Source organism: Polyodon spathula, chromosome 13 (assembly GCF_017654505.1).
Source record: "Polyodon spathula isolate WHYD16114869_AA chromosome 13, ASM1765450v1, whole genome shotgun sequence".
Classification (NCBI taxonomy): domain Eukaryota; kingdom Metazoa; phylum Chordata; class Actinopteri; order Acipenseriformes; family Polyodontidae; genus Polyodon; species Polyodon spathula.
Window position 1 is genome coordinate 31,715,933 of NC_054546.1, and position 27,853 is coordinate 31,743,785.

The 27,853-nt window shown below is 39.3% G+C and overlaps 1 protein-coding gene across 1 annotated transcript in view; it reads left to right on the plus strand.

Moving 5' to 3' along the window:
• The first annotated feature begins 5,825 nt into the window (after positions 1–5,825).
• slc7a5 (solute carrier family 7 member 5) overlaps positions 5,826–27,853 on the plus strand; it is a 39,570-nt gene continuing 17,542 nt past the window's right edge. Inside the window, exons 1-2 of the mRNA XM_041269507.1 lie at positions 5,826–7,385; positions 19,678–19,803. Coding sequence (XP_041125441.1) covers positions 6,812–7,385; positions 19,678–19,803 — 700 coding nt within the window. The 5' untranslated portion in view covers positions 5,826–6,811. The remainder of the gene's footprint in view (positions 7,386–19,677; positions 19,804–27,853) is intronic.

Sequence of the window (27,853 nt, forward strand, 5' to 3'; positions counted from 1 at the left end):
GGTTAAGAAATTATCTTAATTAACAGACATAGTTGTTTTTTTTTTGGGGGGGGGTTTTTGTTTTTTTTGTAATCAGCAAGTATGAATTCAAGCATTCCCTGGTCATATGTCATACAGGGAACTTTTTATATGTAAGAAACAAAGATGCACCAATACTGGGCTGTTACAGCACAGACTTGGTTCTTTGCTTCTTAATAGTGCAATAGTGGGTTAATAAAAATCTTCAACATGGAGCCTTGTTTAATAAAGTTAAACCTAACAAAGTCACAAAAGCAAACATTTTCAGTATCTTCAATGGTTAACTGAAATGCTTGTCTGATTGACATAGTTTTAACTGTTTTTTTTTTTAAAAGGTCAATTTAAATTTGTCCATCAATAACTTTAACCTTAGTACCTTCACCGTGTTTTTAAAAGATCCCCTTACATTTTGGGGTTCTTAAACAGTGTCTTTGTGTATCTTTATCTGTAAAAATTAGGCAAATATCCATTGGGGAACTTTATTTAATTGATTTTGAATTGGGTTATTATGGGTCATTCCAGAACCACGAATTAAAACTGCCTTATCATTTTCACACATGTCAAGAGATCAAGTAGCTGAGTTTTAAGGTGCTGCAGTGCAGTGCTGGATCCCTGCTTTTTGATGACAAAGGGAAGCACTTGCATCACGATCCCCAGCATCAGAGATGTAAGGTTTTAAAACCACAGCATCGCTCAAACCCGTTAGATATATTGTAAACTTGCTTGGTTGAAGAATGCCTTTGTTGGTAACATAGTGTACTGTACTTTAAGTAGGGCAAGAAGAGATTTTCTGTTACGTAGTGCCTAAGTAGTTTTTAATTAAACGAACATTTAATGCATTCATTCACGATTAAGTGTTTTTAATTGGTGGCAAGGAAATGTCATTTAGTTCCCCTTTGAGTGGAATCAGAATGCTGTGTTTTGAATATGCGAACTTCTGAAGTCTGGATTCAGTAATTCACATTGTACTCTAACTTGTTATTAACATGCTTTGGTTTGATGATCACAAAATGAGTCCTTTTTTTTTTATTATTCTAGGATCATTTTATCTATCAAAAAAAACTAACTGGCTGAATTTTCATGTAAGGAGGATTGTACAAAGTATAAAATAATGATCCATGACCTTCCTCTCAAATTGCCAACTTAGTGTTCCTGGAATTCAAATGAAGACAGTGTGTTAGAGCTGATAATTCTCTTTCCAGAAGGCCTAATGTTCATTTAATTTTTACTGACTATAGCTTTCAGTCCACATGCATATTATTATTTGTTTTTGTTTTTCTAATAGACCCCTTAACAAACATGCCTTTCATGGGGTGGTTTAATTTAAGGTAAGCATGGGATATTTTAATGTGTTGCCATATCCCTTCTGAGAACTCTTGAGGTGTCTAGGCAAATGGAGAATAAGTTTTTGTCCGTAGCAGCAGCAATGAAGAGACATGTTTTGAAGTACAATGGATACCTGTTGGCTGCGGCTTTAATTAATAACAACTTTCTGTTACAATACAGCATTTCTACTGACAGTGGCAGAATATTCAAGTTTGCAGAAGATCTGTCGTTATTTTAATAATGCTTACAAGATGTGAATGTGGACTGTAGACTGTTCTGGGGGAATATTGCCATCTTGCTAGATACATTTCACCTATTGTTCTTTCTTTTGATGGCAGTTGTAAGCAGGTTAACTAACATAAATGGGCACCACTCTGAGCACACTGCAAGCCAGAGGTCAAATTATTAGAAGTCTACCATATCTTGGGTAGATTAATGGTTGGCTAGTCCAAGACTAGTTCTAATGTGGGTCTGAAACTAGCCATATGAGTTTGCAAAGTATTTTAGATTCTAGTCTGTGCAGGATTAATTTTAGATATATTGCTGTTTTTATTGAAAGTAATCAAATTAAATAGAAAGGCACATTGTTAAATCGGTTTTAATGAGATACGGCAAGGGCTCGTGTGAGGATTTGGGCACATACAACTGGTTTCCATAATGCCAAACGTTGATAAAGTAAGAATACAGGAATTGTACTTTAAAGAAGAAGAGATACATGGCTACACATGAACCATACAATTATAGGCTTATGTACTTGGATTACAAAGCACTCTCTCATGTGCTTAAAGTGTAAAGCTTTAACACACAAAACATGTTGTGTGAGCTTTAGGGTTTGTCTGTAATTGTACATTTTAGGAATGTACCTCAAGCACAGACCTGTAAATAAATAAATACATACCATGATTTTATACATTAACATTTTTTTTTCTTTTTTTGAGCACTGTTTTAAGCACATTTTAGTTTGCTAGTTTGCTATTTTGGGATGTGGTAGGTGTTCAGTTTTATCTAGAGGGTCATTTTACAAAAGTGCTGTTGATTAGATCTATAAATTAGAAGTGAAAATCTTTTGTTTCATTGGAATACTTCTATAATGCAATTTAATCATAGTAAGCTGTCTATTTGTAGTGCACTTTCAGGGTCTCCGACAGAAACAGAGTTTTACTATTTTGTTTTGGGGGTTTTCTGTTTTGTTTTTTGTAATGTTTTGCTGTTGATGGTTTAATATGCAAAAGTTACTAGCCTTTTCGTTTCTGTGGGACTACATCGTATTGTTTGGTGGAAATACAGTTTTTCATTGCACATTATTAGTCAAAGTGGAACCCTTTTACAGGCACCTATTTCACAAAGCTGTCTTACTGTTTCTGATAAGATTTGTTACCTTTTATTCCTGTCACAAACAAAAACGCATGCAGGGGTAGAAAGCCTTCAACAGGGTCCACTGGACTGCATTTACTTTTTTTTTTTTTTAAACTTTTTTTTCAAAAGGGGTAAATTTCATACTAAGGGCCAAATATATATAATTTTCCTCCAAAGCTTGGTAACTCCTGTTGAGGAAATGTGATAATGGTAGAACTGTCTAAAGTTGGAACTAAGTAAGCTAATCATATTTTTGTTTTAAGATTTACATTCACTAAACACAATAGAACTTTAAAGGCTATTTTTACTTTTTAGATAAAACCCACTGATAAAAGTTTGGCCTGACCTGATTTTAATGATCAGGTTTTAAACTAGTTGCCCCTTTTGGAAAACCACACTAAATGCCTTGAAGCAGTCTTATCCCTTTTTCAGTGACTAAAGAAAACTTTTTAAAGGCATGGAACTATATTCATCTGATCTGAACAGTTTTGGTTTAAAATACTGTTTCAAGCTCAGTTGGTTTGTTCTTAATGGATAATACTACTGTTGCTGCATCAAGATCATATCTGATGTAGCTGTTCAGTTTAGGTGTCAGGTAGTCAGGAAAGTGTTTGTTTGCTTTTGTAAAGCATGGTACCAACTAATTTTATGTAACTGTATGATAACCATGTGTACAAAATGTAAACCAGATGGGCTGAAAATGCAACTTAGGAACTTCTCACTTGCTTTATATCTGTTGTCTGACTTTAGTACTTTTTTTTTTTTTTTTTTTTTGTATTCACTTTAAATGTCACTTGGGTTTGGGAGATGGGTTATCAAATTTACGAGCTTGTAAAGGGCTTTATAAATCATTGTAGCTTTGCATTCCCTGACTTTCAAACATGTAAACAAGAGGATGATGAACATGATTCTGGTGCTCGTAGACGCTCAAAGTCGTATCCCCAATGAAAAGGCTTAAGGCACATTAATGTGATTTTGAAATATGCAATAGGTAATATTCCTTCAAACCACAATGAAATTTGTCTCTGGATACTTTATTGAAGTTTTGTATTTATTTTTTTTTGGGGGGGAAGGGGAAGCATGTATAAATAAACACGGGCTAGATTTAATCAATTGTCTTTTTTGTTCTTTTGTCAGTATTTACTCAGATATGAAAAAAATAAATCTTATTTATTTGATATTGGAATGTAGTTTTGATTGTGTTGCCAGGAATTGTAGTGTAACAGGGACAGAGGCTGGATGTGAATGGGAGACCACACACACACTACAAAGTGAGCGTTTTCACCACTGTGTGAAAGAGCCGAGCTTGTAGGTGTGGTTCTGGAGCTTTCTGACGGAGGTCAGAATCTGTAGCGACAGTGCATCACACACCACGGCCAGTTGCACTACCCTGAAATGTTGCTTGAAAGATGTGGCAACTCCTGTCAATACAATCAGAAAGTCGTTATCTACATTGTAAAGAAAAAAAAATGTTACAACTGGGGGTGCAGAAGATTTCACGTTTTCATTGACGGCGTACCTGATACGTTCATTAGTTTAAATCTAAAATGTGTTTATTCAGACACTTGGTCATCTTTTTGAAAAGATGACTGCAGGTTGTGATGTCCTTTTAATAGAAATGCTTGCATTTAACCACAAGGGGGCACCATAAGCTCAAGTCTTATACATCTGGTATGTACAGACATTGAGAAAGGAAAGCAAGCTGCTTACACATGCATGAACTGAGCTTACGTAATTAATATACATTCTGACATTCTTTCTTAAGGCTGAGCTTTGTAAACGGATGCATGTATAAGAAGACCCAATTAAATAAACCTGGCCTGTTTTATTTATGTATTTATTCTAGTTCAGTTCATGTGATCACGGTCTCCGGTGAACTTTATGTAGAGCTTTGCACTTTGTCAGTCTCCGAACCAATTCCCCTTTCAAGTGTTTTTTTTTTTTCACCTTGACTTATTTTATCATAGCTTACATTGTTTCAAGATCCATAGGACTCAGACATATTCAAATAAGTAACCAGTGCGTATTCTTAAACGTACGTGTGTGTGTGTGTATGAGATATATGTGCTTTTATTTAACTTTATTAAGCGATCGTCTGTGTAACGCGGCCAGCGACCACAATTCTCGTACCCAGCAACGGACTCAAACCTGCATTAAGCGGCCTTACACCAGGCTATTGTTATAAGAAAAATCTGTTTTTAAATGGCACGTCAATAAAACAACAGCGCTCTTTTGTAAAGGAAGAGAGAAACAAAAGGTCCCCCCCCTAGATGACATAATTAAAGTTATTAAACATGTAAAGACACCAAGTGCCAGAAAAACTGCCGAACAATTCAGCACTATGATGATGTAAATACAGCATGTAATGAAGAACTCCATACTGGCCGAATAGGCACATTGGATGCGTGCATAAAAACATTAGTGAAACTGTAGCGTGTTTGCCTTCGGTGTGGAGTGTTTTTGGTTCGAATCCATACCGCAAAGGAAATAATATATATATTTAATAAATAATTGAAAAAAAAAATTACAAGCATTTTGAAACGGAAATAACTAGGGCTTTTATGTTTATTTTTGTTCACATGACCATGTTTTGAGCTGATTCAGTATCTTAATTAAATGGTTAATTACTAAACAAAGTCGCTTCTTTTTACCTTAATGTCCTGGTTGACTTGCTGATTATGTTTCACCTAATTCATTATTCGAGCACAAGAGCAAGCAATGATATTTATCACTTCCCCCAGATGTTACTTTAGCTTACATTTTGTTCTCGCACTTGCCTGGGAACTAGTGGCTTCCAATGTGTTCGTTTGGTGTTGTGTTGTGTTGTTCTTTCCCGCTAACTTAACAGAATGTTCTCATAATTTGAATGTAGCGGTTTGAGACTTAAAGGCAAACCGTTAAAAGGAAAATAAACACCAACAAATTCAAGCCATACTTCTAAGAGTATGAAAACAATGTGCGTGTAATCGAAAAAGATCTTCTGCTGGCATCAGGATGCAATGAATCAACACGTTTTTGTATAACCTGAGACAGGGAAGCATTCATTACTTTAACAAAACAATGTGTTTTGTAAATCAATGTTATTAAATTACATACTTCATATTACATCTACTGGCTTTTACAGTGTATGTAAGACATATATAATTACAGGAAAGCATGTTAGAGGCAAATAGAAAATTCATAAGTTATGGGCTCTGTTTAAGAGAGCACCTGTGTTAAGAGGCCACTATTAGACTGTACCTTGAGTGATCTCTTAATACAGGTTTGACTGTGTGTGTGTGTGTAAAAGGGAAAATGATGCACAAGCATTTAAGTTCAGCCTTCCAAAAATGCAGACTGCACGGAAGGGTCTGGGAGAATGTAACACAGTACAATGTGTGTAAACTTGAATGATGGTAAGGTCTTGATGGCTGTCAGGTTTCTTTTACGTTCCTCTAGTTTTAGCAGTGGGACAAAGTCCTGTCACTCTGTGACCCAAGGATGAACAACAATGTCAAAACTTGCAGTACAGTAGTAGGGTTTAAATAAAATCTCCAATCGCTCCTAAAAAACTGATATTTCCAACACTGAATTTCCCAAGCACTTATCAACTTGGTTCTGGACACCAGATGGCGCAGCGCCCATTTCCATTCCATTGTTTGTCGGGCTCGTTTTTGGCCTTTAATCATAGTTTCATTTTACAATGTATATTAACTCTTTCAGTGCAGACTGATGACTGAAATGTTTTGCAACTTCAAAAAACTGTTTCTAGGCAACGCGATGACTGTCTGAACGAAATGACACCTGCAACGTTGTTCCAAACCCTGTTTTTTTGAGCCAGTTGTCATTGGTCCTCAAGGGATTAAAGCGCGCGCATGTAAATCTTTTTTTGGGGGGGGGGGGGGGGGGGGAGTGTTGCAGTGACGCTTTGGGCATAAAAAGGAGGAGGAAACAACGATGCTTAGCCTAAACTGATAATAAAGCGTAGCATATAATCGTACCCAAACATTTAGCACTGTGCGTTCACTACAGAGTGTTGCGTGTGTTTAGAGCTGGGCATCCCATCTTTCTGTTCGGAGACGCTTGATTTTAAAATAATAATAATCGAACATTCCGTATATCAGCGTAAGCAATGCCCAGTTTAAAAAAACGAAATTCGAATTCGTCTGCGCACCGGGCAGAGGAGGATAGCGAGGCGATTGAAAAGATGCAGGGTTCTGTTCCAGGGGTACCCGGTTCCCTGAACCGAGAGGGCTCGTCTGGGAGCCCAGACAAAGATGTCAGCGAGGGGGACGGAGTCGCCCTAAAAAGAACCATAACACTTGTCAATGGCGTTGCCATAATTGTCGGCACCATCATCGGTTCTGGGATCTTCGTAACCCCCACGGGGGTGATCAAGGAGGCCGGCTCTGTGGGGTTAGCCCTTATCATCTGGGCTGTCTGCGGTGTCTTCTCCACTATCGGGGCGTTGTGCTACGCTGAACTGGGAACAACCATCTCTAAATCCGGCGGCGATTATGCTTACATTCTGGAGGTCTACGGGTCCCTGCCAGCCTTTCTAAAGCTGTGGATCGAGCTGCTCATTATCCGCCCCTCTTCGCAGTACATCGTGGCTTTCGTGTTTGCCACCTACCTCCTCAAACCCATCTTCCCGGACTGTCCGGTACCAGATTCTGGAGCCAAACTTGTGGCTTGTCTCTGTATACGTAAGTACTGCCTTTCTGTAAAAGCCAATAGCTGCTTATGTCAGGTGTTTTACTGGCCACCTTAGAATTGTTGAGACAGTAAAGAGGTTTTTGTTGTGTTCATTACATTACATTTCTGGTCATTAACATACTTTTTATTTAGGTAAATGGTCCAACAAAAAAGCAACACATTTATTATTTATATATTACAAGCACAGTTCTGTGCACATGTGCGTTTGTACTACACGATAAAAATGAGGAAGTTCTCAGGTTGTTCTTTCAGCAGTGTTTCGTCGTACAAGTACACGTGGGTCCGATAGCAGGAACTGACTTAAATTGTCGTTATTTCATCATCCCATTTATACATGAAATGTGAAAAATACCAAATATACAGAAATGTGAACATGTTTTAATACACGGTTTTATTTTCCTGTGAAATGTATCAACTTGCTCCTGTCAAAACTGTATTAACATAGACCACGAATACAGAAACTAGACCAACAGTCTATTCTATATTCGCCATGTTGCTCGTGTTAACATAACCCGTACCATGAGCATCCCATGAGGTTTGACATTGGTATAAAAGCTGAAATGTAAAGGTAGCTGCCAAAACGTTAGAATCTATCAGCTGAACTGAAAGGTCTTGCACAGTGATGGCAAAACGCCCTAAATAACTTAATTTCCTCTGCTTGGTTTGTGTAGCCCTAACTAAACATTGTACTTGCTCATCCTCCCCCTGACAGTGTAACACTGTCCTGTACAATGAACCAGCCTAGGATCCTAGATATTGAACATTGTACTTGTTTGTTTTAATAGCAACACGTACACAAAAAAACCTTAACAACGAAGAAGGAAAAGTTATGCCTGAACAATCTGACTTTCCATATATTTGACTAGTAATTTAGATGGTTAATAATACAGTAACCTTGTGTATCTATCCATCATTCACAAATTACTTGGTAGACAGCAAGTAGTAGCTACCAAGTTTTAGGTCAGGGTTTCCCAGTCCTGGTCCTGGGTACAACTGTCTTCTGGGGCCGTTTTTTTCCAGTTTTGTTTTCCAATATTTTGTGTTCCAGATTTCTTTTTATCTGGATCGTTTTGATCTGTTTTCTCAGGAAATGTCACTGCTGAGTTACTTCTATCCACATTACAAATTACGCTGACGAAATTAGTTATGTTTTTAAAGGAATCTCGATCACAAAATTTTGTATTGTCTTTCGCATTACTTGATCCAGATTATGTTTTGAAAAACCTGCCCCTGGTTATTAATTGAACTACTTAATTTAAGCATTAATTGATCTGTCCATTGGCTTAATTAGACTTTTTAAAATTTGTTTTCAGCTTTTAAACAGTTGAAGATTTCAAGTTAACTATACAATTTTATAAGTAACTTGAAGTCTGCCACTTTTTTATTATTATTTTTTTTTAGGAACTGAGACCAATTAAAAGGTCTAATTAAGCTCTTTAATTATTAGCAATTAATTATTAGTTCAATTAAGGTTTAATTAAGTAATGGAGAACTCAGTTGGAATAAAAACCAGAAGACACAGTGGGTCCCCGGGACCAGGATTGGGAAACCCTGCTTGAGGTGATGTACCACAGTCACTCACAACCCATGATACCTGCCCCACACCCAGTCCTGCTTTTTAACAATATCTTGTTCAAAAACAGATCAGATGCCAGCAACAATGCCCATGCAAAATCAGAATTTATCCCAGTACGCACCAGTTGCACACAATTGGCATTTTATCAAGCTCTTTATCCATGTACAAGCAAAGCATGACACGTCTGTAATGCTCTTGTGCTGCCTGCACTGCTGTAGCTCCCTAACCACTCCCATACAAGCGCTCATGGTAGCAGGAAGCTGTTCAATCAGCACTCTGCATCAGCCAGTTTCTATACAAATCAGATAGCACTGAATTATTATTTCTGCTCTTTCTGATTTCCATAGTTTTAGGTTCAAGGGATTAAAGTCAGATTAGACATCCATATTCTGGGACAGGTCGAACAATGGCGCTATAAATTGTTCTATTACTTTGGCTCTGAGTGGGGCCTGTATTTAACAGTGTTGGATCCAATTACTTTAAAAGTACCTCTGGTGTTTCTGTCTTGTAGTTTTGGCTTTATTCTGTTTTCAGCCTACACAATTTGTTTTCTAAAACACCTGCCTCCAGTTGCCCCATTCTTCATTATTGCACTGTTCTTCATTAGAAAGTAGACCACACAGGTTTTTCACATAGGTTTAGGCAGGGGTGGTCAAAGTTGGCCTGTCCTCGCCTGCTTTTTGTTCCAAACCTGTTCTAAATTGTTTAATTGAACTGATTAAATATACATCCACACCCTAAGCAGTTCACTGTTCCATGTTGCCAGTTAAACCTGGAGTGGAATGGCCCTCCAGGTCTGTGATTGGACACACCTGACATTAGGAATATTTTTCTATAAGGGCATTCAGACTTCTTGCCACTCTTGTAAAATACTACTGTGTCACAAACTTTAAACAAATGGTGTTTTTGTTTTACTAAGAACATTTTACAGGAAGCTCCTAGAACCAGATATTTTCTTAAGGTCACCAACCTTAAACCCATGAACTGTGCACCACACCTTTACATTTGGTGCCAAGGTATTATTTGGCTTGCATGCCCGCAACCAGCAAGCATGTTTCTTGAACGGTTAGGGTACTTGCATCATCCCATTTATTTCATGGAATCCTTTTCTTTTCTCTTGAGCCAGTTCATAAAATAGTTGTAACTTGTAGTTTCAACAGAGACATTGGGATTTATCATCAAAGACGTGTTTTTTTTATTAATTTTTTTATGAAGGCTAGACCGTAGAATGTCTGAAATGCATCGGCAAATATGTCTGAAAATCATTACTGAAGTAAGATTTAGTTTCAAGGCAAGTAAATCTGCAAAAGTTTAATGTTGGTTATGCTGATTTGAATATTGATTCCCTGTACTTTTTCAGGGGTGGAAATAAGACCCCTATTGCATAGCAGTTTCACCCATTCCAGGTTTTACTACAATCTTCATTAGCCACAGTGTATAGGTAGCAAGCTCAGGTGTGTCTTATTAAAATCCTTGTAAAACCAGGAAGGGATCAAACTGCTGTGCATCAGGGGTCATATTTCCATCCCTGTATTTAGTAAAAACAAGTGTTGTTCTCACAAGTGAACTGATGTCATAAAAGTAAATTCTCCCTCAGGTCTTTTAGAACGCATGACTGTGTCGTGCTCATGTGACAGATCTGTTGTTAGTAAAGTTATTTTCTGAAGGGATTACAGTTGAGCTTAAAACTCTTTTATAAGCTGCTTAATGTATTGCAAAAATGTAATAGAAAAAATATTAACCACTGCGTCACAAGTTGGGACAATCACTTTCTCAGTCATGATGCAAGACAAATGTCTTAAGATATTCTCCTTGCACATACTGAAAATATAGCATGTATGTAAAATGTGAAACAAAATACATTGGAAATGTGAAAAAACAGCAAGTTACCAAAAGTGCCCAGCCATTTAAAGTAAAGCCAAGTTTCAAGAAGCGATTGGGGCAACCTTGCCCAGCACAAAGCAAATAGGCACAGCTGTAGAAGCATTTGATCTGCTTTTATTGTGCATGAAAAACAGAAGCCAAGTTAGTAAAAACAATTGGGACAACCTTGACCCCCACTGCTTTTACAGTTGTGCCTGTTTGCTTTGTGCTGAATGAAGTAACGCCTGCGTCCGTTTGTAGCGCGTCCGTCTGAATCGTATGCCCGGTGTGAACCAGCCTTAAATAATAGCCTAGTGTGGTGAAAGGGTTAAGATGTGAATCTGTGTAGCGTAGAGCTTATGTAGTTGGAGTGAGAGTATGACTAGTTAGGGCTCAAATCCTGCCATATATATATATATATATATATATATATATATATATATATATATATATATATATAGTTAGTTGCATTTTAAATAGTGAGTAGAGAGGTTTGTTGATTGAGTAGTATTGTTCTTTGGGATAACAAAATACTGAGCTCAAGTTTATATGATTTCATAAGTATGCCAGGTTCTCAGTGATTTACTTTTTAGTTGAGTTAAAATTTAAAGTTGATTAAGAATCTGTATAAGTAGTCATTCAAAAATATATTATTTTAATTAACGCAAGAACAGTGAAAGATACAACCACACCCCGCATGAGTAGTGAAGATCACCTGGTTGTTGTCGGCACGATTGAAGGCGGCCTGTCTGAGAAAAGTTGCCTAGAGAATGAGATGATGTGCTTCAACAGTCAGCAGACTAGTCTAGACACACCCGGAAACCAGTTCTGTGAGGGACAGGCCACATCCTGGAAGGCAGAAGGTTACCACACCGGCCCAGGACTGTTGCACTGTTCAAGCCAACTGGTGGGCCAACCACGACCAGCCAACCTTCGCCAGCTGACTGCAGCTGCACATGAAGAGCGGCGGAACATCCCATTGCAGTCTATCCAGAGGCTGATCAGGTCTATGCGTCAACACTGCCAGGATTGTGTTAATGCTCAGGGAGGTCATACCTGATACTGTCTCGTTTTATACTGAAAACTTATGATTCTTTGATCTGTATTTTTGTTCACATTTTCTGTGATTTTGTTTGACATCTCTGTTTGAAATATTTGGTTAAATCCATTAGACTTGAGTGTTGCATTTCTTTCGTGCATCAGTGTGTGTGTGTGTATATGTATATGGAGAGAGAGAGATATAGATAGAGAAAAAAGATAGCTAGATAGATAGATAGATGGATGCATGCACTGGGACTCTGGCTGTGCGGGCTCTCTCTCTGGGCCTCTGGCGACGCTGGGAGCTCTCTCTCTGGAGCTCAGGCGGTGCGGGGCTCTCTCTCTGGGCCTCTGGTGACGATGGGCATCTCTCTGGGCCTCTGGCGACGTAGTTGACGTCGCTGTGCAGACTCTCCCTGGTGTTACTGGCAGCGTGGGGCACTTTCTCTTGGGTGGTGCATGACACACTCTCTGACGGCAATTGTGGAGCAGAGCTCTCTGGCGGCAACTGCGACGCAGGGTTCTCTTTCTCAGGTGGTAATGCTGGTCACTCTGGAGGTGGCTGCGGGACTCTCTGGCAGCGGTTGCAGTCTCTCCCCCCACTTTGCTCTATCCCACTCGCCTGGGATCTCTGATTCGGCGGGTGGAAGGAAGAGAAATAGGAAAAAAAGAGCTGCCTCCCTGCCTCCATTTTGTCATGCATGTGTTTTTAAACTAGTATTTTAAAAGGCATTTGGGTTTTAGAGGAGTGCTGGAGGTGGGCGATATTGGTTTTAATGCTTTTTTTTTTGCTTTTTTTTGTGAGCCCCGTCTCTGCAGGTATTGAGCTCTACTGCCCTTTAGTTTTAAATTGTCATTCTGTGTTTAGATATTGTTTTAATTAACGAGCAGTGCAAACCGCTTGCCTAGACTCTGTATTCTAAATCTGCCCTGTTTTGCAAATATAGTTATTTATTGTATGTATTTAATAAAACAGTGTTCATTGCCTGACATTGTAGTGTGGTCTAGTTTATATTTTCCTTCAAAAAGAACGAGTACCCCTTCTGGGTGCTACATATGTTTAGCAGCAATCTGACACTCACGTTAAAGTTTTTTTTTTTTTTTTAAATAAATATAATAATTTATTGACAACCAAATTTGATCATTATTTCATCAACAGTATACCACAAATACATACAACAGAAACTATCAACAACATATATGCATGTTAAAATAATGTGTGCAAAAGTATGTATTTTCAATGAAAGTGTTATTAATATCAACTACATTTTTTTTCACATTAAAAATATGTTTGTTACACCCTGTGTAGGAGTCGAACCCAAGACATCCTTCTAATTCAGCAAGCAGGGTAAACTATGCCATCACTACCAATCACCATGGCACCTAATACTGGTTTTCCACATGGGAATGGACGGCATCTGTCTGCCGTGCCCACAACATTTATGGGCACGATAATGAAGTGCATGATAATGAGCTGCTGTCTAGTTCAAGCTGGATCCGTTTCACATTTCACGACTAACAGTAGGATTAAGAGCTGCAGGATTATAAGAAGCCATTTGCCTTCACACTCCCTAAAGAAACCAGCACAAACAGCCTTTAGGAGGGTGCTAAAACATGCACGCAAGATAAAAGTCCCTTTTAATTCTCTAAATGTGTAGACAATAGGGTTTGGCTTTTTGAAAACATAGCCAGTCTATTCAGTTTGAACATCTTGAATTACAGGTACATCAAATGCAGGTACAGCTTTGTGTGCTTGTTTAACTGGGATACAGAATGCTTTGCTGGCAGTAGGAAGGAAGGTAAATTATTTTGTAAATTTATTCTGTAATCATGATAGCCTTTTTATTTTTTGTTAACTCCACATGCTTACTGCATACTTGCCAACATTTGTAAACTGTTAAACGAAACGCTAGTCTCCCGGGGGGTTATACGCATCATACACATGGGAGGAGTCATACGCATAAAACCACTCCCCCCCCACAACTCAACACCACAAGGCCGTCATGATAGTAAACACAGACACAATGAATCGTTCTCACCTTTGTATACCGGTAAGTTAGTGATCAGCAGATGTGTTACCTGCACGAAGAGCACAGCTAACTTTCACTAACTCTGCTGTGCAGAATAAATAATTTTTTTCTATTTGCTAGGAAATCTGGACTTTCCGGACCATATAGGGACTCTTGGTACAGGGTCGGTACTAGGATCCACTGGGCCCTGGTGCAAGAGTGTGAAGTTGAAAAAAAAACTCAACCTAAAATAAATCAATAGACATTTTGTTCCAAAAATGAGTACAACTCGTGTGATTTTTGGGGAATTCAACGTCAGTTTATTTAGCTGCACAGGTTTATGTTTCATGATTTCAACTCTTAGCTCTTTGGTACAAAGGCCAAGTAGGTCGATCATAAAAATCACATAAAGGGGCCTGACTGGGTACCTGGTTTACAATACATGATTCAGTACCTTGTATTTGCTGTTGTTGTGCATTTCCAATCCGATGTCTCTGATTCAGGTTTTTCCTCTGGCTCAACTGTTTATTTTTCGTGCGAGGAGGAGGTTGTTAGTTCCGCTGCCGCACTATACTTCACTTTTTGCTCTATTCTGTGGATGTAAATCGTGGTGATCTACATTTTCACAATACTCTTCAGTTTATTCAGAGTCTTGTACTACAGTGAAACCTGCTCATGCGACCACCTGTGTTTAGCGACCACCTGGTCGAAGCGGTTTAAATTCCTTTAAATTCCTCCCAATGATATTTGTACTTTTATTTAACTGTATTAAGAGACCTCCTGTCTAACGCGACCAGTGACCACAATTCTCTTACCTAGCAATGGTCTCAAACCTGTATTAAGCACCCTTACACAGAGCTATTGTTATAAGAAAAATATGGTTTTAAATGGTACATCCTAAATTCAAAGAAATATGGTAACCATTTTAGCGGTCTTTTATCTGTAACCAATAAAAGAACAGCGCTCTCTTGTAAAGGAAGAGAGAAAACGTGGAGCAACAAAAGGTCCTTCCTATATGACAGAATTAAAGTTATTAAACTTGTAAACACAGTAAGTGCTAGAAAAACTGCTGAAAAATTTGGCACTAGAAAGATGCAAATACAATATTTTGAAACTGAAAGAACGAGGGCTTGAATGTTTTGAGCTGATTCAGTATCTTAATTAAACGGATAATTGCTAAACAAAGTCGCTTCTTTTTACCTTGATGTCCTGATTGACTTGCTCATTCTGTTTCACCTAATTCATTATTCCAACACAAGAGCAAGCAATCACTTCCCCTAGATGCTACTTTAACTTGCATTCCGTTCTCGCACTTGCCTGGGAACTAGGTAGCTTCCACTGTGTAACTCTTCGTGTTGTGTTATTCTTTCCCCCTAATTTAACAGAATGTTCTCATAATAAGGGTGTAGCGGTTTAAGACTTAAAGGAAAACTGTTAAAAGGAAAATAAACACAGACAAATTCAAGCCATACTTCTAAGAGTATGAAAACAATGTGTGTGTAATCGAAAAAGATCTTATGCTGGCATCAGGATGCAATGAATCAACACGTAGGCCTATCTGAAAGGCAGACACAGGCATTGAAATTTGCAAAGGATTTAAAAAAAATATATGTAAGGGCTCCCCACGCGGATGTGCCCTATAGCCTGCATTCGAACTTGCGATCTCCAGGCTAGGTGACTGCCGACCATGACTGAGAGTTCCTAGGGGGTGGCGCACAATTGGCCCAGCACCTCCCGGGGGGAGGGAGGTCTAGGTCGGCCAGGGTGTCCTCAGCTTGGCGCCTGCAGGCTTGCCTGCAAGCTGCCCAGAGCTGCGTTGTCCTCCGACGCTATAGCTCTGGGTTGCTCCATGGTGAGTCTGCAGTGTGTAAAGATGCAGGCGGCTGACGGCACACGCTTCGGAGGACAGCGTGTGTTCGTCCTTGCCCCTCCCGAGTCAGTGCAGGGGTGGTAGCAGTGAGCTGAGCCTAAAAGTAATTGGACAAGACTAAATTGGAGAGAAAATAATAAAAAATAGTAATTGGTGACGACTAAATTTATAAAAAAGAAGAAAAAAAAATTGTGTGACCGGAGACAGGCAAGCATTTGTTACTTTAACAAAATAATTTGTTTTGCAATTGCGTTATCTAAATTTAATCTTATTAAATTACATACTTCCTTTTGTTCATATTACATCTTCTGGCTTTTACAGTGTATGTAAGACATATATAATTATAGGAAAGCACGTCAGAGACAAATAGAAAATTTATAAGTTATGGGCCCTCTTTTAAGAGACCACCTGTGTTAAGAGGCCACTGTTAGACTGTCCCTTGAGTGGCCTCTTAATACAGGTTTGACTCTATTATGAGCTGTGCCAATACTGATGAAGTAACACTGACCCTTCCACGAGTAAATTGCAAGAGATCCATCTTCAAAGTTTAAAATTACATTTTTCACTCAAAAACAAAATCTTTAAAATGGCAATGATAATGGTTCTCCGCAGTGAGAATGCTGTGTATATTAATATAGTGTATTGATCCAGGCTCACCGCGACCTTGTAAAGGATAAAGTGGTTAATGACAGTGGATGGATGGAAGTGTGTATCATCCCATATATCTTTGAAATAAAGATTCCTACAAAGAAAGAAAGTTCGTAGCAGGCCATCAGTTACGTGGTGGTGGACAGGGCTGGTCTTTGTTATCTTAATCTCCCTCTGTATCCCAGTGGCACTGTGTTTTAGGTTGGCCTAATCTGTGGCAGACAGACAGACCATGCTCCCTCTGCTACAGTGGGGGTGGGGCATGCCCTGTCTTTAATGGAGGATGCAAGCACTGCACTGTCTGGCTAAGAGGATGTCTGTCTCAGCAGGTGTCTGAGTGTAAAACAAGAACTCAAAGGACTAAAAGGAAGTATTTTCACACACCCCACCTTTTTTAAAATGTATTTATTTACACACATGATGCCAAACTACCAGTTACGTGACTTCCACTGCATGCATACAGCATCAATTGTTCAATCTAATGCCCCCATTGACCCTCAATGGGGAGCACATAGTGAGTCTTTTTGTAGAAAACCGTTTGATGTAATAGTTACAGTTTGCTCTTTGTTTCCAGACAGGCTTCCTCAGAGATGACCGATGCATTTGCACAAATTTGCAGGGACATTAGAGCTTTCCATCATTCTGCGTCATTGAGTGATTTTTAGATTCCCTCAAGCTGCCACAATTTAGACATTCAGTCCTTTCTGGTTAAAAATTAAAATGAATTGTGGAATGCTATTTCTGTGAACATAAATGATGTCTACCCCCTTCTTTTAAACCTATATTGCCAAGTGATGCTTTTATTTTACTGTAATTTAGGGAACCGGGTTTGATCATAGTTCAAGCACCCACACAGATTTTGTGCTAACTTTTCAATGACGCTTCCTGGAATGTTATCTTGCTTGCAGTCATATAACACATCGGGTACCTGCAACCGGCGAAACATGCAGATCAGTGTCTATTAAAGACAAGCATGCATTTCAGGTATTTTAATTGTGAGGGCAAATGTTGTACACATCAAATGAAACAAAAAACAAAAAAAGCCCAATTAGACATCCAGTGCTAATATTTTTGAAAAAAATACAGCTAAAATATCAAATACACCTTTACCATGATGTGATCATCTTTTTATGGAAAATTTGAGACCTACTGAATAGGATTTACTGGCATTATTTTTTGGCTCGGTGTAATTCCGAGGCACAATTATGATCGTTTAGTAATGATAATATAGTTTTACTACAGCATTATTGAATGGTTGTATTTTTTCTCTCCATGTATTTCTGTGTGCTGGAGGTAATGGCACCCTGCCTCGCCCAGCAAATACAGCAGTGTGCACATTTATTAGAATACCCCATTGCTTCTGTAGTTTTGATTTGTTGTGCATATGAAATCAAACCACTGACTGAAAATTGTCAAAATAGGCAAATTAGTGATTGTCTGGTTTTTATTAACTGTAATGGGCAACAAGTGCAAATTTAAAACAATAAGAGAAAGGGAACACAGCCACAAATGGTAACTTTTTAGAAGTTGTTTAAGATGCCTAATTAAAGCACAAAGTGGTCTAACAGTTTCATACAAGTTACCTGTTGTTGTTTCTATATCACTGATCACTGACTGGAAAATTGAAATTCACACACCCAGAGGTTTTTATGCAGTTAATATATAAATGACAAATCTTGAGGTGTTCTAATACATTTGCACACCACTGTGTGTTCTAGTGTAAAGATGCAGTCTAAATGTAGGCACCACACGTTTTCTTTCCTTGCTCACGTGTGGTCCTACTACCAAATATTTTGCATGATAAATCAGGAAAACCAGGATCATCGGCAATGCAACAGCTTGTTCGAATGCTAATCGGATATAAGAAAAGGTTGTTTTAAGCTTGGGTATTTCACCTTTTAGAATCCTCTCGCTCCTTTTGATTTGTGCATTGCTTGGTTAATTAGTTCCTGAGCATGTAAAGTGCCATCCTACCCTTGAAATATTTTGGCAGTGATTCCAGTAGCTTCCGAGGGAGATGGCTTTCATCTCTGTGAGAAAAACCATTTGCCTCCCAAGCAGAAACTTGACACATTATTGAGAGGACTTGGAAAGTAGTTTGTCCTTGGCTTGTTGGGTTTTGGACTGAAAATATAAGAGCCTTGTCCCCAAATCTTTACTTCGCTCACAAAGGCGTCTTTGAGTTTTCCTGGGTGTCCAAGCTTTGGAAAATTGGTTGTTTTGTTTACGTGTGACTCTGCAAATTACAGCCTTTAAATTTGCATTTCAATTCTATAGAAGTTAATTTGGTTAATATAAATGAAAACGTTAAATGCCAAAATATTTTGATAAGCGAGCTCTCTTTCAACAAATAGATTCAAGTGATGGACGCCCTGTTGCCTATAGTGATTGGGCAGCAATAAGAAAGGTTTAAAAGTGGATTTTATTGAAGAAACTGGACATCAAAACCACTTTTTATTCTTATTTATTCCTAAAATCACTTGTCTTCTGTACCTTCATACCAAACATAATACATAAAGTTACCAACTTAAGCCCCTTTCACACTGGCATGCTCTGCCTGGGTCGGAACCTACCCAGGTCAGGACCTGGTGTCATGCGGGTCGGCTAAGTGATTTAACACTGCTTTTCATAAAGCGGGGTTGACCTGGGTGAAAGGCGCTAGTAAACAATGTGTGTATCAGTGCCCCGGAAGCAGCTTGTTACAGATGTTTCCATCCAAGCCTCTCTGGATTGAAACGCCTGCCCAAGTGTTGATTAGAGAAAACGCTTCTTCATCCCTGCTGCAATCTGCACATGGTGTGTCTCAAGCAACAGAAATATGATTAAACAGAATAAACACATTCCTTGTGGAAGTGAAACCTTCACACAGGCGTGGCTATTTGTTATCCCGTCTGGCATCATGCATTTTGTCTTGCTCAACCCTAGTTAAAGTGTGTTGACCCACATCCTGAGGTGGATCACTGGGACCAGGGTACGACCCAGTTACATGGTTTCACACTACGCGGGATTATGACCCAGGTAGCCAGAACCTGGGTCCGGACCTGTTTAGGAGTGCCAGTTTGAAAGGGGTTTTAGTTTTTAAATTGGTATAAACATTTTTAGCTCGTTCTGTTGCTGTTAACCAAGACCTGTATGTTTGCCTGTACCTTTTGACCTCCTCTTGTATACCTTTGATGCACACATATAAGGGTATGTCTTAATGTGCACCTCTCCCTATATGTGGGGCTCTACACCATATTGTAGTGGGGTGTAAGCAGCATACACTTTCTGTGTTTCAGTGGTGCTGACAGCGGTGAACTGTTACAGTGTGAAGGCAGCTACCCGTGTTCAGGATGCCTTTGCCGCGGCCAAACTGCTCGCCCTTGGGATCATCATCATTATCGGCTTTGTTCAGATCGGCAAAGGTAAGCAGAACTTTATGTTCTTTATTGGAAAATGAGTGGGCTGCAATTCACATGTTTTTCTTGTAAGGAACCCATCCCATACAATTTTCTTTTTTAGGCGTGTCAACTTTTCTGAGGGCGGAGGAGGATTATCCCTGCTTAAAGGGCAGTGTGTTTGTCATGCTTACATTTTACAATGTACAACCGGTTAGAACATTCTTAGAGTATCAGAATCTGGGGTATATTTTATTTACATGTGCACACTGTTTATCCATTCAGTCACTTCATATTTCATCGAATTGTTGCAGAGATGTAGGTAGAGAATCTGGATCAAGAATTCCTCTTTCAGGTTCTTCCCCAAGCATGATCAGTGTGGGATTGTGGTGGCCTTGGGAGATGAGATTCACTTTCATGCTCCTCCAAAGCATCATGCTCAACTCCGGCATGGTAGATGGGTTCATTAACATCTAGAAAGTAGCCGGTGCCATCCGAGTACAAGTGAAGCATTGTTCATTGTTAATCCACAACAGTGCTTAAGAAAATACAACATTTGTTCAGTCTTCCAGAGTAATCAAGGAACCTAGGGAATACAGGGAGAATATGCCCTACTGCAGGGCAATGCCAAGGGCCTAATCAAGTGTTGCCAGTGAAATGGTTTCTGGCAGAGGGGTGAAAAAACAGCACAATTTTACTTCCACATTATTTCCCTCTTCTGTGGTGCTATTCAGTCAATCATGCACACATAGGAGGACAGGAACCGGACGTGATTCTGGAAGCATGCTTTACATTGCTTTTAAAAAGGCATAAGTATGACTAGGTTGCAAAAAACTGATCTGGAACTAAATCAGTGTGTATTTTGTAAAAGTGGAAACATCAGACTGTGTAGCTTTTGATTATTCCTCTTTCTGTGGCCTTTAATTGCCCACATAGTCTGTGAAACCAGGTGTTGGTGCTTTAGTAAAACTTTATTCTTCCTTTTGTATTTTGAGGTTGCAAAACACATGCGCATGTTTAATCAGAAAATTTGTTTTCCATTGTAAAGTCTGCAAAAAAATGTAGACTGAAACCATATCATACAAAATTATTCATAAGCCTGGCATGTTCCCAGAAGGCAGGGCTTTACTTCCAAAGGTTATCCCAGCACAGCATGCGAGTCGCTCGACGGGTGCATCACAACACCAAATTGGTTTCAGTCTGGACCGATAAACAAATTGGAGTGTATTACATTTACAAGCACTGGACAACATATAAGAAATGCCTGCCATAATAGACAGGATGTTGAGACACCAGGAGCAACTGTGACTGCACACCTCAGACTTGGGCCTTAATAAAAAATATATCTTTTTGCTTTTCCTGCCCTACCTGCCATTTTAGGCCTCAAATATTGTTTATACAGCATTTTCATATTCGGTGGTTCTAAGTGACTTTTTCTTACTGGATCTAATTTTAGAATCTATCATGCTTTCATTCAAATCCAACGACAGAATGACCGGGCGAATCGCCGTGTTGGTAAGTAGATGCGGAACGTGACCAAAATAAATGAATTCTCTGATATCTACTGTTAAATATAGAGGCTTGTGGGCTACTTATCTATTGTCATCTGTGGAATGACTACAGTAAAATTGTTCATACTCTGTGCTGCTGAGTGATTTTATTTTTGTTTTTATTGTTTTTTGTTTTTTTAACTGAATGACCAACTGACCTTTCTCTTGATCTGAGGAAATTCATTCTCTGACAAGCTCTTTGATTTAGGTTTTAACAAACTTTCTTTTCCACCCATTGTACTTGTTGTATAAATAGAATACTCCATGAACATCAAGGAAGTGCTGTGGTTATTTCACTTGTTAGGATGGTTATAAATAACAGACTTGCAATAAGGAGATGCAGCTTTTATATAATAGAGTACCTGCCAGGAATTACGCATACAGTTAACAATCAGTCATGCAGATACCTTTGACACAAGCACAACCATCTTAGCCAGCACTGGATGAATGAAGTGGTTAACCACATGTGCACGTTGCAGGGTAGAATCAAAGCACAAGTCATGCACACTACTACCATAAAAACTGCTTTTAAAGGCAGGTCTCCTTGTTTTTTAAACGGTTTAAGTAATACTGACAGATGACATTTTTATAACGGTAGCCAATTTTGTTCAGAAGTCCATGCAATCCAAACAGCCATGTGGATGGTTATAGGATTAGCATGGCAGCTGGCAGTTTCTGCAAAATTGTCAAGATGCTGAGCTGAGGATTAACTGTTTTTTGCAGCAGCGGGAAGGTGCAGTAAACTAGTATGACAGTCTTGGGCTGCAGTGGGGGAAATCATGCACAACAGTGTTGCCAGCAGACACTGATCTGAGGTCAAAATGAAGAACTGTTGCTGGTGGTTTATCTTGAAACCTCTTCATTAAATGTGTGTAAAAGTACGAAAAATAAAAATGCTTCAAGCCCAAGACTATTAGCCCTGCCAGTCTTGTGTATGTTTGGAATGTAACTCGCAACCTGTGTAAAACGCCCATACTGTAAGTGTGAAGCCTAAGGTTGCTGTATCCCTTGTAATGCACACCTCTTGTATAATGCAGACTATATAGAATGCACAAGCGTACTGTGCACATTCTAATGTAACCCACATACGTTATCCAATATTCAAGCACAATGGAGAGCAAAACTGCTCTCTGATTGGCTAGTGGAAGTCACGTAGAGCAAATTGAGTTTGGCGTCAAGTCTTGAAGTTACACTCCATGAAGGAAGCTCTCACTTTGCTGTCTGGATACAGTCCACACTTGGGGTGCCTTATTGTTATTCTCACTTAACTGTTTATTTCATGAAGTGTTCCCTCAATAATAATCTAGTGAGCTTTCTGAATACCTTCCAAAGAAGACCATCACCCAATTTCTTCTTCTGTGGTCCAAGTCAATCCTTTAACAGCTTGCCAGCGACTTCCCCACAGCTCTGTTAAAATGCAGTATTGCTCTCCATGTGGGGAAAATAAACTGAACTTATATATCAAAATTTGTTTACAGGTAAGGGTTCTCCAAAAATAAAAGGGCAGCATTAATATTTATAGAGGTTGACGTGGTAACACAGCCAGTCCCAGATATCTCTTACCTGCCTATTTATTAACCCCTTCACTCTAATGTCACCTTTCTTTGTTTGAATCAAATGGAGTCGCAGGGTTTTTTGGGTTTTTTTTTTTACTCTCAAAAGACATCCTTTCAGTTTGCATAAATAATGATGAGATTTAGATTCGTGGGGAAATGTAATTGATGATGTTGAAGCGGCGCACTTGTGACCTTTCCCTTGTCTGGCTCTGTGTGCCGTGTTTGCTATGTCTGGGTAACTTACATTGGCAACCAGGGTTTGTGGGGTTAAGGTAGTAGTATGGGTCACTATGCACAACAATTTAACTACACAGGGCATGGAATCTCCTTCCCCAGTTTAAACTGTAGTAACTGTATTCTGTACTTACAATGAAAATCACCAAAGCAGAGGTATGTGCTTCAGAATAATGCCTGCCCTGTGTGTAACCTAGTTTTAAAAAACTATTTCATAATACATCTCCTTAGCAATCTGTTTTGTTCCCTCCTGCCTCCTTTGAGACCATGAAAGGCAGTTTTGAAAGCAGCTCAGACTCTTGTGTCGACCGTTCAAAATGAACTCAAATTAAACTCTGACTGAGCTATGCAATGGAAACGGTGCAGAATTGTACAGTTAGTGTGAGCTTTCTAGTCCGTTTTGCGTTGTGTAGAAGTCTTTGCTTGTTTTAATTTGATTAAACTCATCCCAGATTGGATCGGCTGCACGGCTGGCATGCCAAGACCTGGGCAAGAAAGCGCCGACCTTTCTCTGCCTGTGCAAGACTTTGCCACTGAAATCTGCTGTTTTAATTAATGTCATTGTCTTCATTTCCTTTTGTAAGGCCAAAAAAAGCTTTTTGCTGTTACTGCAGAAATGTGCTCATTTTCCCACAATGTGACTGGCCATCACTTTGCATGGGGTGAGGTGGTGTATGAGTGAGCTTTATAGTGTAAATGTACCCTTCTCCCTTCTATATGCTTTTAAAGTGACAGGAATAACCGGCAACATATTAAATAATTTATGTAGATGGAACTGCTTACACAATTTGTGAAGAAAATCGCTAAAAACACTTTTTTTAGCATGAACAGTATGAGAATCTAGTTAAACACGGAGCTGCATGTCTGTATGTCCTACTTCTGTTACTATTTTTACATACAGTATATCTAGAGAACTGCTTTCACACACTCTAAGGACATTCTTTAGTTATTGAGAACAGCAGCATTTGAGGCTTTAAAGAGGCACATATGTAGTGTATCACCTGTAATCTTCATATTTTAGGTAGGTCATGATGCTCCATGTTGCTGATAGTTCTAATTTGTATGTGTTTATTTTTACAGCCATATTGATTTGCATGGTGACAAAACAGTGACTTTTATTTATAGAGGAGTTAAAGTTAAAGTAATATATATTTTTAAAGACCATGGATTGAAGTCTTATTCAAATAGCTTGCATTTTTGATAAGCCATTGGTTAAACGCTTTGGCATTCCAGTACCTCCTGGCTCTTGGGAATGCTCACTGCTGTGGAAAGGCTGTGGTTATTACTGAGTGGTCCATTGTCAGGATAAAATCACAAGATGCAAAATGTTTCTAGTAATCTTGCTAACTCAGGAGCTGCTGGATCTGACAATCTTCCATTCTCACAACCTCCCGGCCCCTGGACGTGCCTACCCAGTGTAGTTTTGCTGACTCCAGTAATTAATAATAAAGCCTATATTTACAAAATAAGCACAGGGATAAAGTTCACACTTTTGTCTTAATCATGTCTGAGCACCTGACTTCATGCTGAGCAACTCAAACTCAAACGCTTTGCTGGTAAAATAAATACCTTGAACTGATTCTTTCCAAGCATCAGTAGCTGCAGTATTTCATGGAATTGACTTTCTCCCATGCAGGGGGGCTGAATATCTTTGTCGATTTAAGTAAAAGGTGGATTTGCCCCCATTTCAGTTCTATTTTTACCATCTGGAAAACAGCATGTATGAGAATAAAACTAAAAAAATAAATAAATTGTGCACCATTTTGAGTAATTCAAGGACATTAAACAAATGTGATGTGGTCCTGTAACACTGAGAGTGTGTCAAACTCCCTCTATAGTACCATTCTGCCAAGGGCATATCGCTGGAGCATTTGGCCCATAGTACAGAGCCATTGCGTTTTCATTGAAGATTCCCTGTGAGTCAGTATGTGCCTCCAGAGTGGTAATAATCTGTATATAAAATGAATCTTCACATATAATTAATGGGCTAATTTGTACTCTAAATGAAGTACTTGCTTGGATTGTTAGAATTAGATTGCCCAGCCTGATTTAACAAGTCACCCATCTGCTTATTTTTGGGTCTTCTACAGTAGCAGCTTCCTTCTGCTCCCAGCAGGCGTCGCCACCTTTCACTAATGTTGCACAAGTTTGTAAGAAATGACACACCACTAATGTGTAAAGGTAGTAAAAATAAGGTACAGTTTATTGTCATAAATGAATACAAACAGAGCAGATAACTCTAGCCTCGGTAGGATGTATTCGAGCCCCTGACCCTGGATTGAGTCTTCATTTCTACATGAGGGAGTTGCTTAAAGCACAAGACGTGCTCAGCATTTGAAATACAGTTTCCATGTATGGTTATTAATAAGTAGGCAGATAATATACCGTGAGAGTGGAAGACAGGACTGCATGACTCCAGTTGTTTTCGTCCTTGCATGATAAGTTTTTGCCAGTGTTATGGGTTTCTGTGAGATTGTGTGGAATTCTATCTCTGCTTATTACAGGACTCTCAGAATAGACATTGTCAAAACTGCACATACTCCTGACACACAAGCCAAAGACAGAAATTGATACAAAATGGATACACTCTTAAGGGTTTTTATAATGCAGTATACACTTTAAATAGAGATTAGAAAATAACCTTACAAGTTAAAACACTGGACAATGGGCCTTTTAGAAAAAGGAATTTGGAAGGTAGCGTGATAGGGCAGTTATAACTAAATAAAGTACTTGCCAGTTCTGTCAAGCAATTTCTCCTGTGACTATCAGAAAACACGTGGTCTGACTTTTCCTTTATTCAAAATGAATCCATGGTATGGTAACTATACTCCTTTAGTTCTAATAAAATCTATGAATGTGCTTGTAATGTAATTTACTATATTTCCCTATTAAATGGCTGGATTTTCTTCAGCATTGTTGCTCAGAGATTATCAGTTTACCTATTGAAGAACTGCTTCATTGACACTTCAGTACAGAAAGCCAGTATTCCAGGTTTCCCAGGATGCTTAGAACATATTAGTGTGATCTGGTAGCAAATTCAAACAGCTAAAAGGAGAGGAAGGAGCTCCATGTGACATTCCTGGATTTAGCCAATGCATATGGTTCAGTACCACGTGAACTTCTTTGGGCAGCATTTGATTTTTTCAGTGTACCGAGGACAATAACAAACTTAGTGAAAGCCTACTACGGAGATTTGCAATTTTGTTTTTCAACTTCAGAATTCAGAACTACATGGCAATGCCTAGAAGTTGGAATAATGGCAGGATGTACCATTTCTCCACTGGCTTTTACCATGGCAATGAAAGTAATTATTAGGGCACCAAAATGGGTAGTAGAAGTAGAACGCTTGGCTTCTGGAATGCGACTGCCACCAATTTGAGCATACATGGATGACATGACAATCATGACTACAACAGTAGCCTTCACTAATCAGTGATTGGGCAAACTAATCAATATCATTGAATGGGCACGAATGCAGTTCAAGCCCACTAAGTGAAGAAGCATCTCTACAGTTAAAGGTAAAGTAGTGGATAGTAGGTTCTACCTTAATGGTGTGGGAATACCAACAGTGTCTGAAAAGCTTGTGAAAAGTCTTGGGAGATGGTATGATGGGGACCTAAAGGACACAGTTTGTGTGGGAGAAGTGAAACAACAAGCAGTGCAAGGGTTGAAGAGCATAGACAGCAGCTCTTTACTGGGCAAACTTAAACTTGTGCTTTTAGTTTGGTCTACTGCCAAGACTTCTGTGGCCACTCACTGTGTATAAGGTTTCCTTGACAACAGTAGAAAACAGGAAGCGTTAATCAGTTCATACGTCAGGAAATGGTTAGCAGTTCAGTGCTGCCTCAGCAGAGTGGGGCTGTATTGTAAAGGGATACTGCAGCTGCTAATCTCCACTCTAACCGAGGAGTTTAAGTGTGCCAAGGTTTGATTGGAAATGACATTGGTAAAGTCACACAACGAATGTGGGAGGGAGGCAGCATCTTTGAAAACCGGAAGAAAGTGGGTGGCAAAGGAAGCTGTGGAAGATGCAAAGGCTACCCTTCGTATCGGTGATATCATGGGGCAAGTACAGCATGGAAGTGGAGGCCTTGGTCTCAGTTCAGATCCTCCTACATGGCACAAGGCAACCCCAGCTCAAAGGAGGAAGCTGGTAGTCAGCAAGGTGCAAAAGCAGGAGGAGAGGATGAGGTGTGTAAAGGCAGTTTCCCATGTCAAGCAAGGAGGATGGATGTGCTGGGAGAGTGTGGAACAGAGCAGGATCAGTTTCCTCATCAAATCAACATATGTTCTCCCATCACCACACAACATTAATCTGTGGGTTGGAGAGGATCCATGGTATCCTTTGTGTTCATCGCCAGCTACATTAAGACACATTTTGAATGGATGTAAAGTGGGTCTTAGCCAAGGACGGTTTACTTTGCGTCATGACCAGGTGCTGCGATGTTTGGCTTTACCATTGGAAGACAAGCACAGCATGACCAACAGGTTGCCACCATTTCAAGCAATATATGACACACGAAGAACAACATTCCTCCATCCAGGGGAACAACCACCAAGAAAAGATATTAAAACGAAAACTTGTCTAGGACAACTGGAAGCTGCTAGAGACTGGAAAATGCTGGCAGATGTTGGACAGCAGCTTGTTTTCCCACCTGAGATTGCCACCACTAACCTTCAACCTGATGTTGTTTTGTGGTCTGGATCAGCACGCCTTGTTCAATTGGTAGAGTTTAC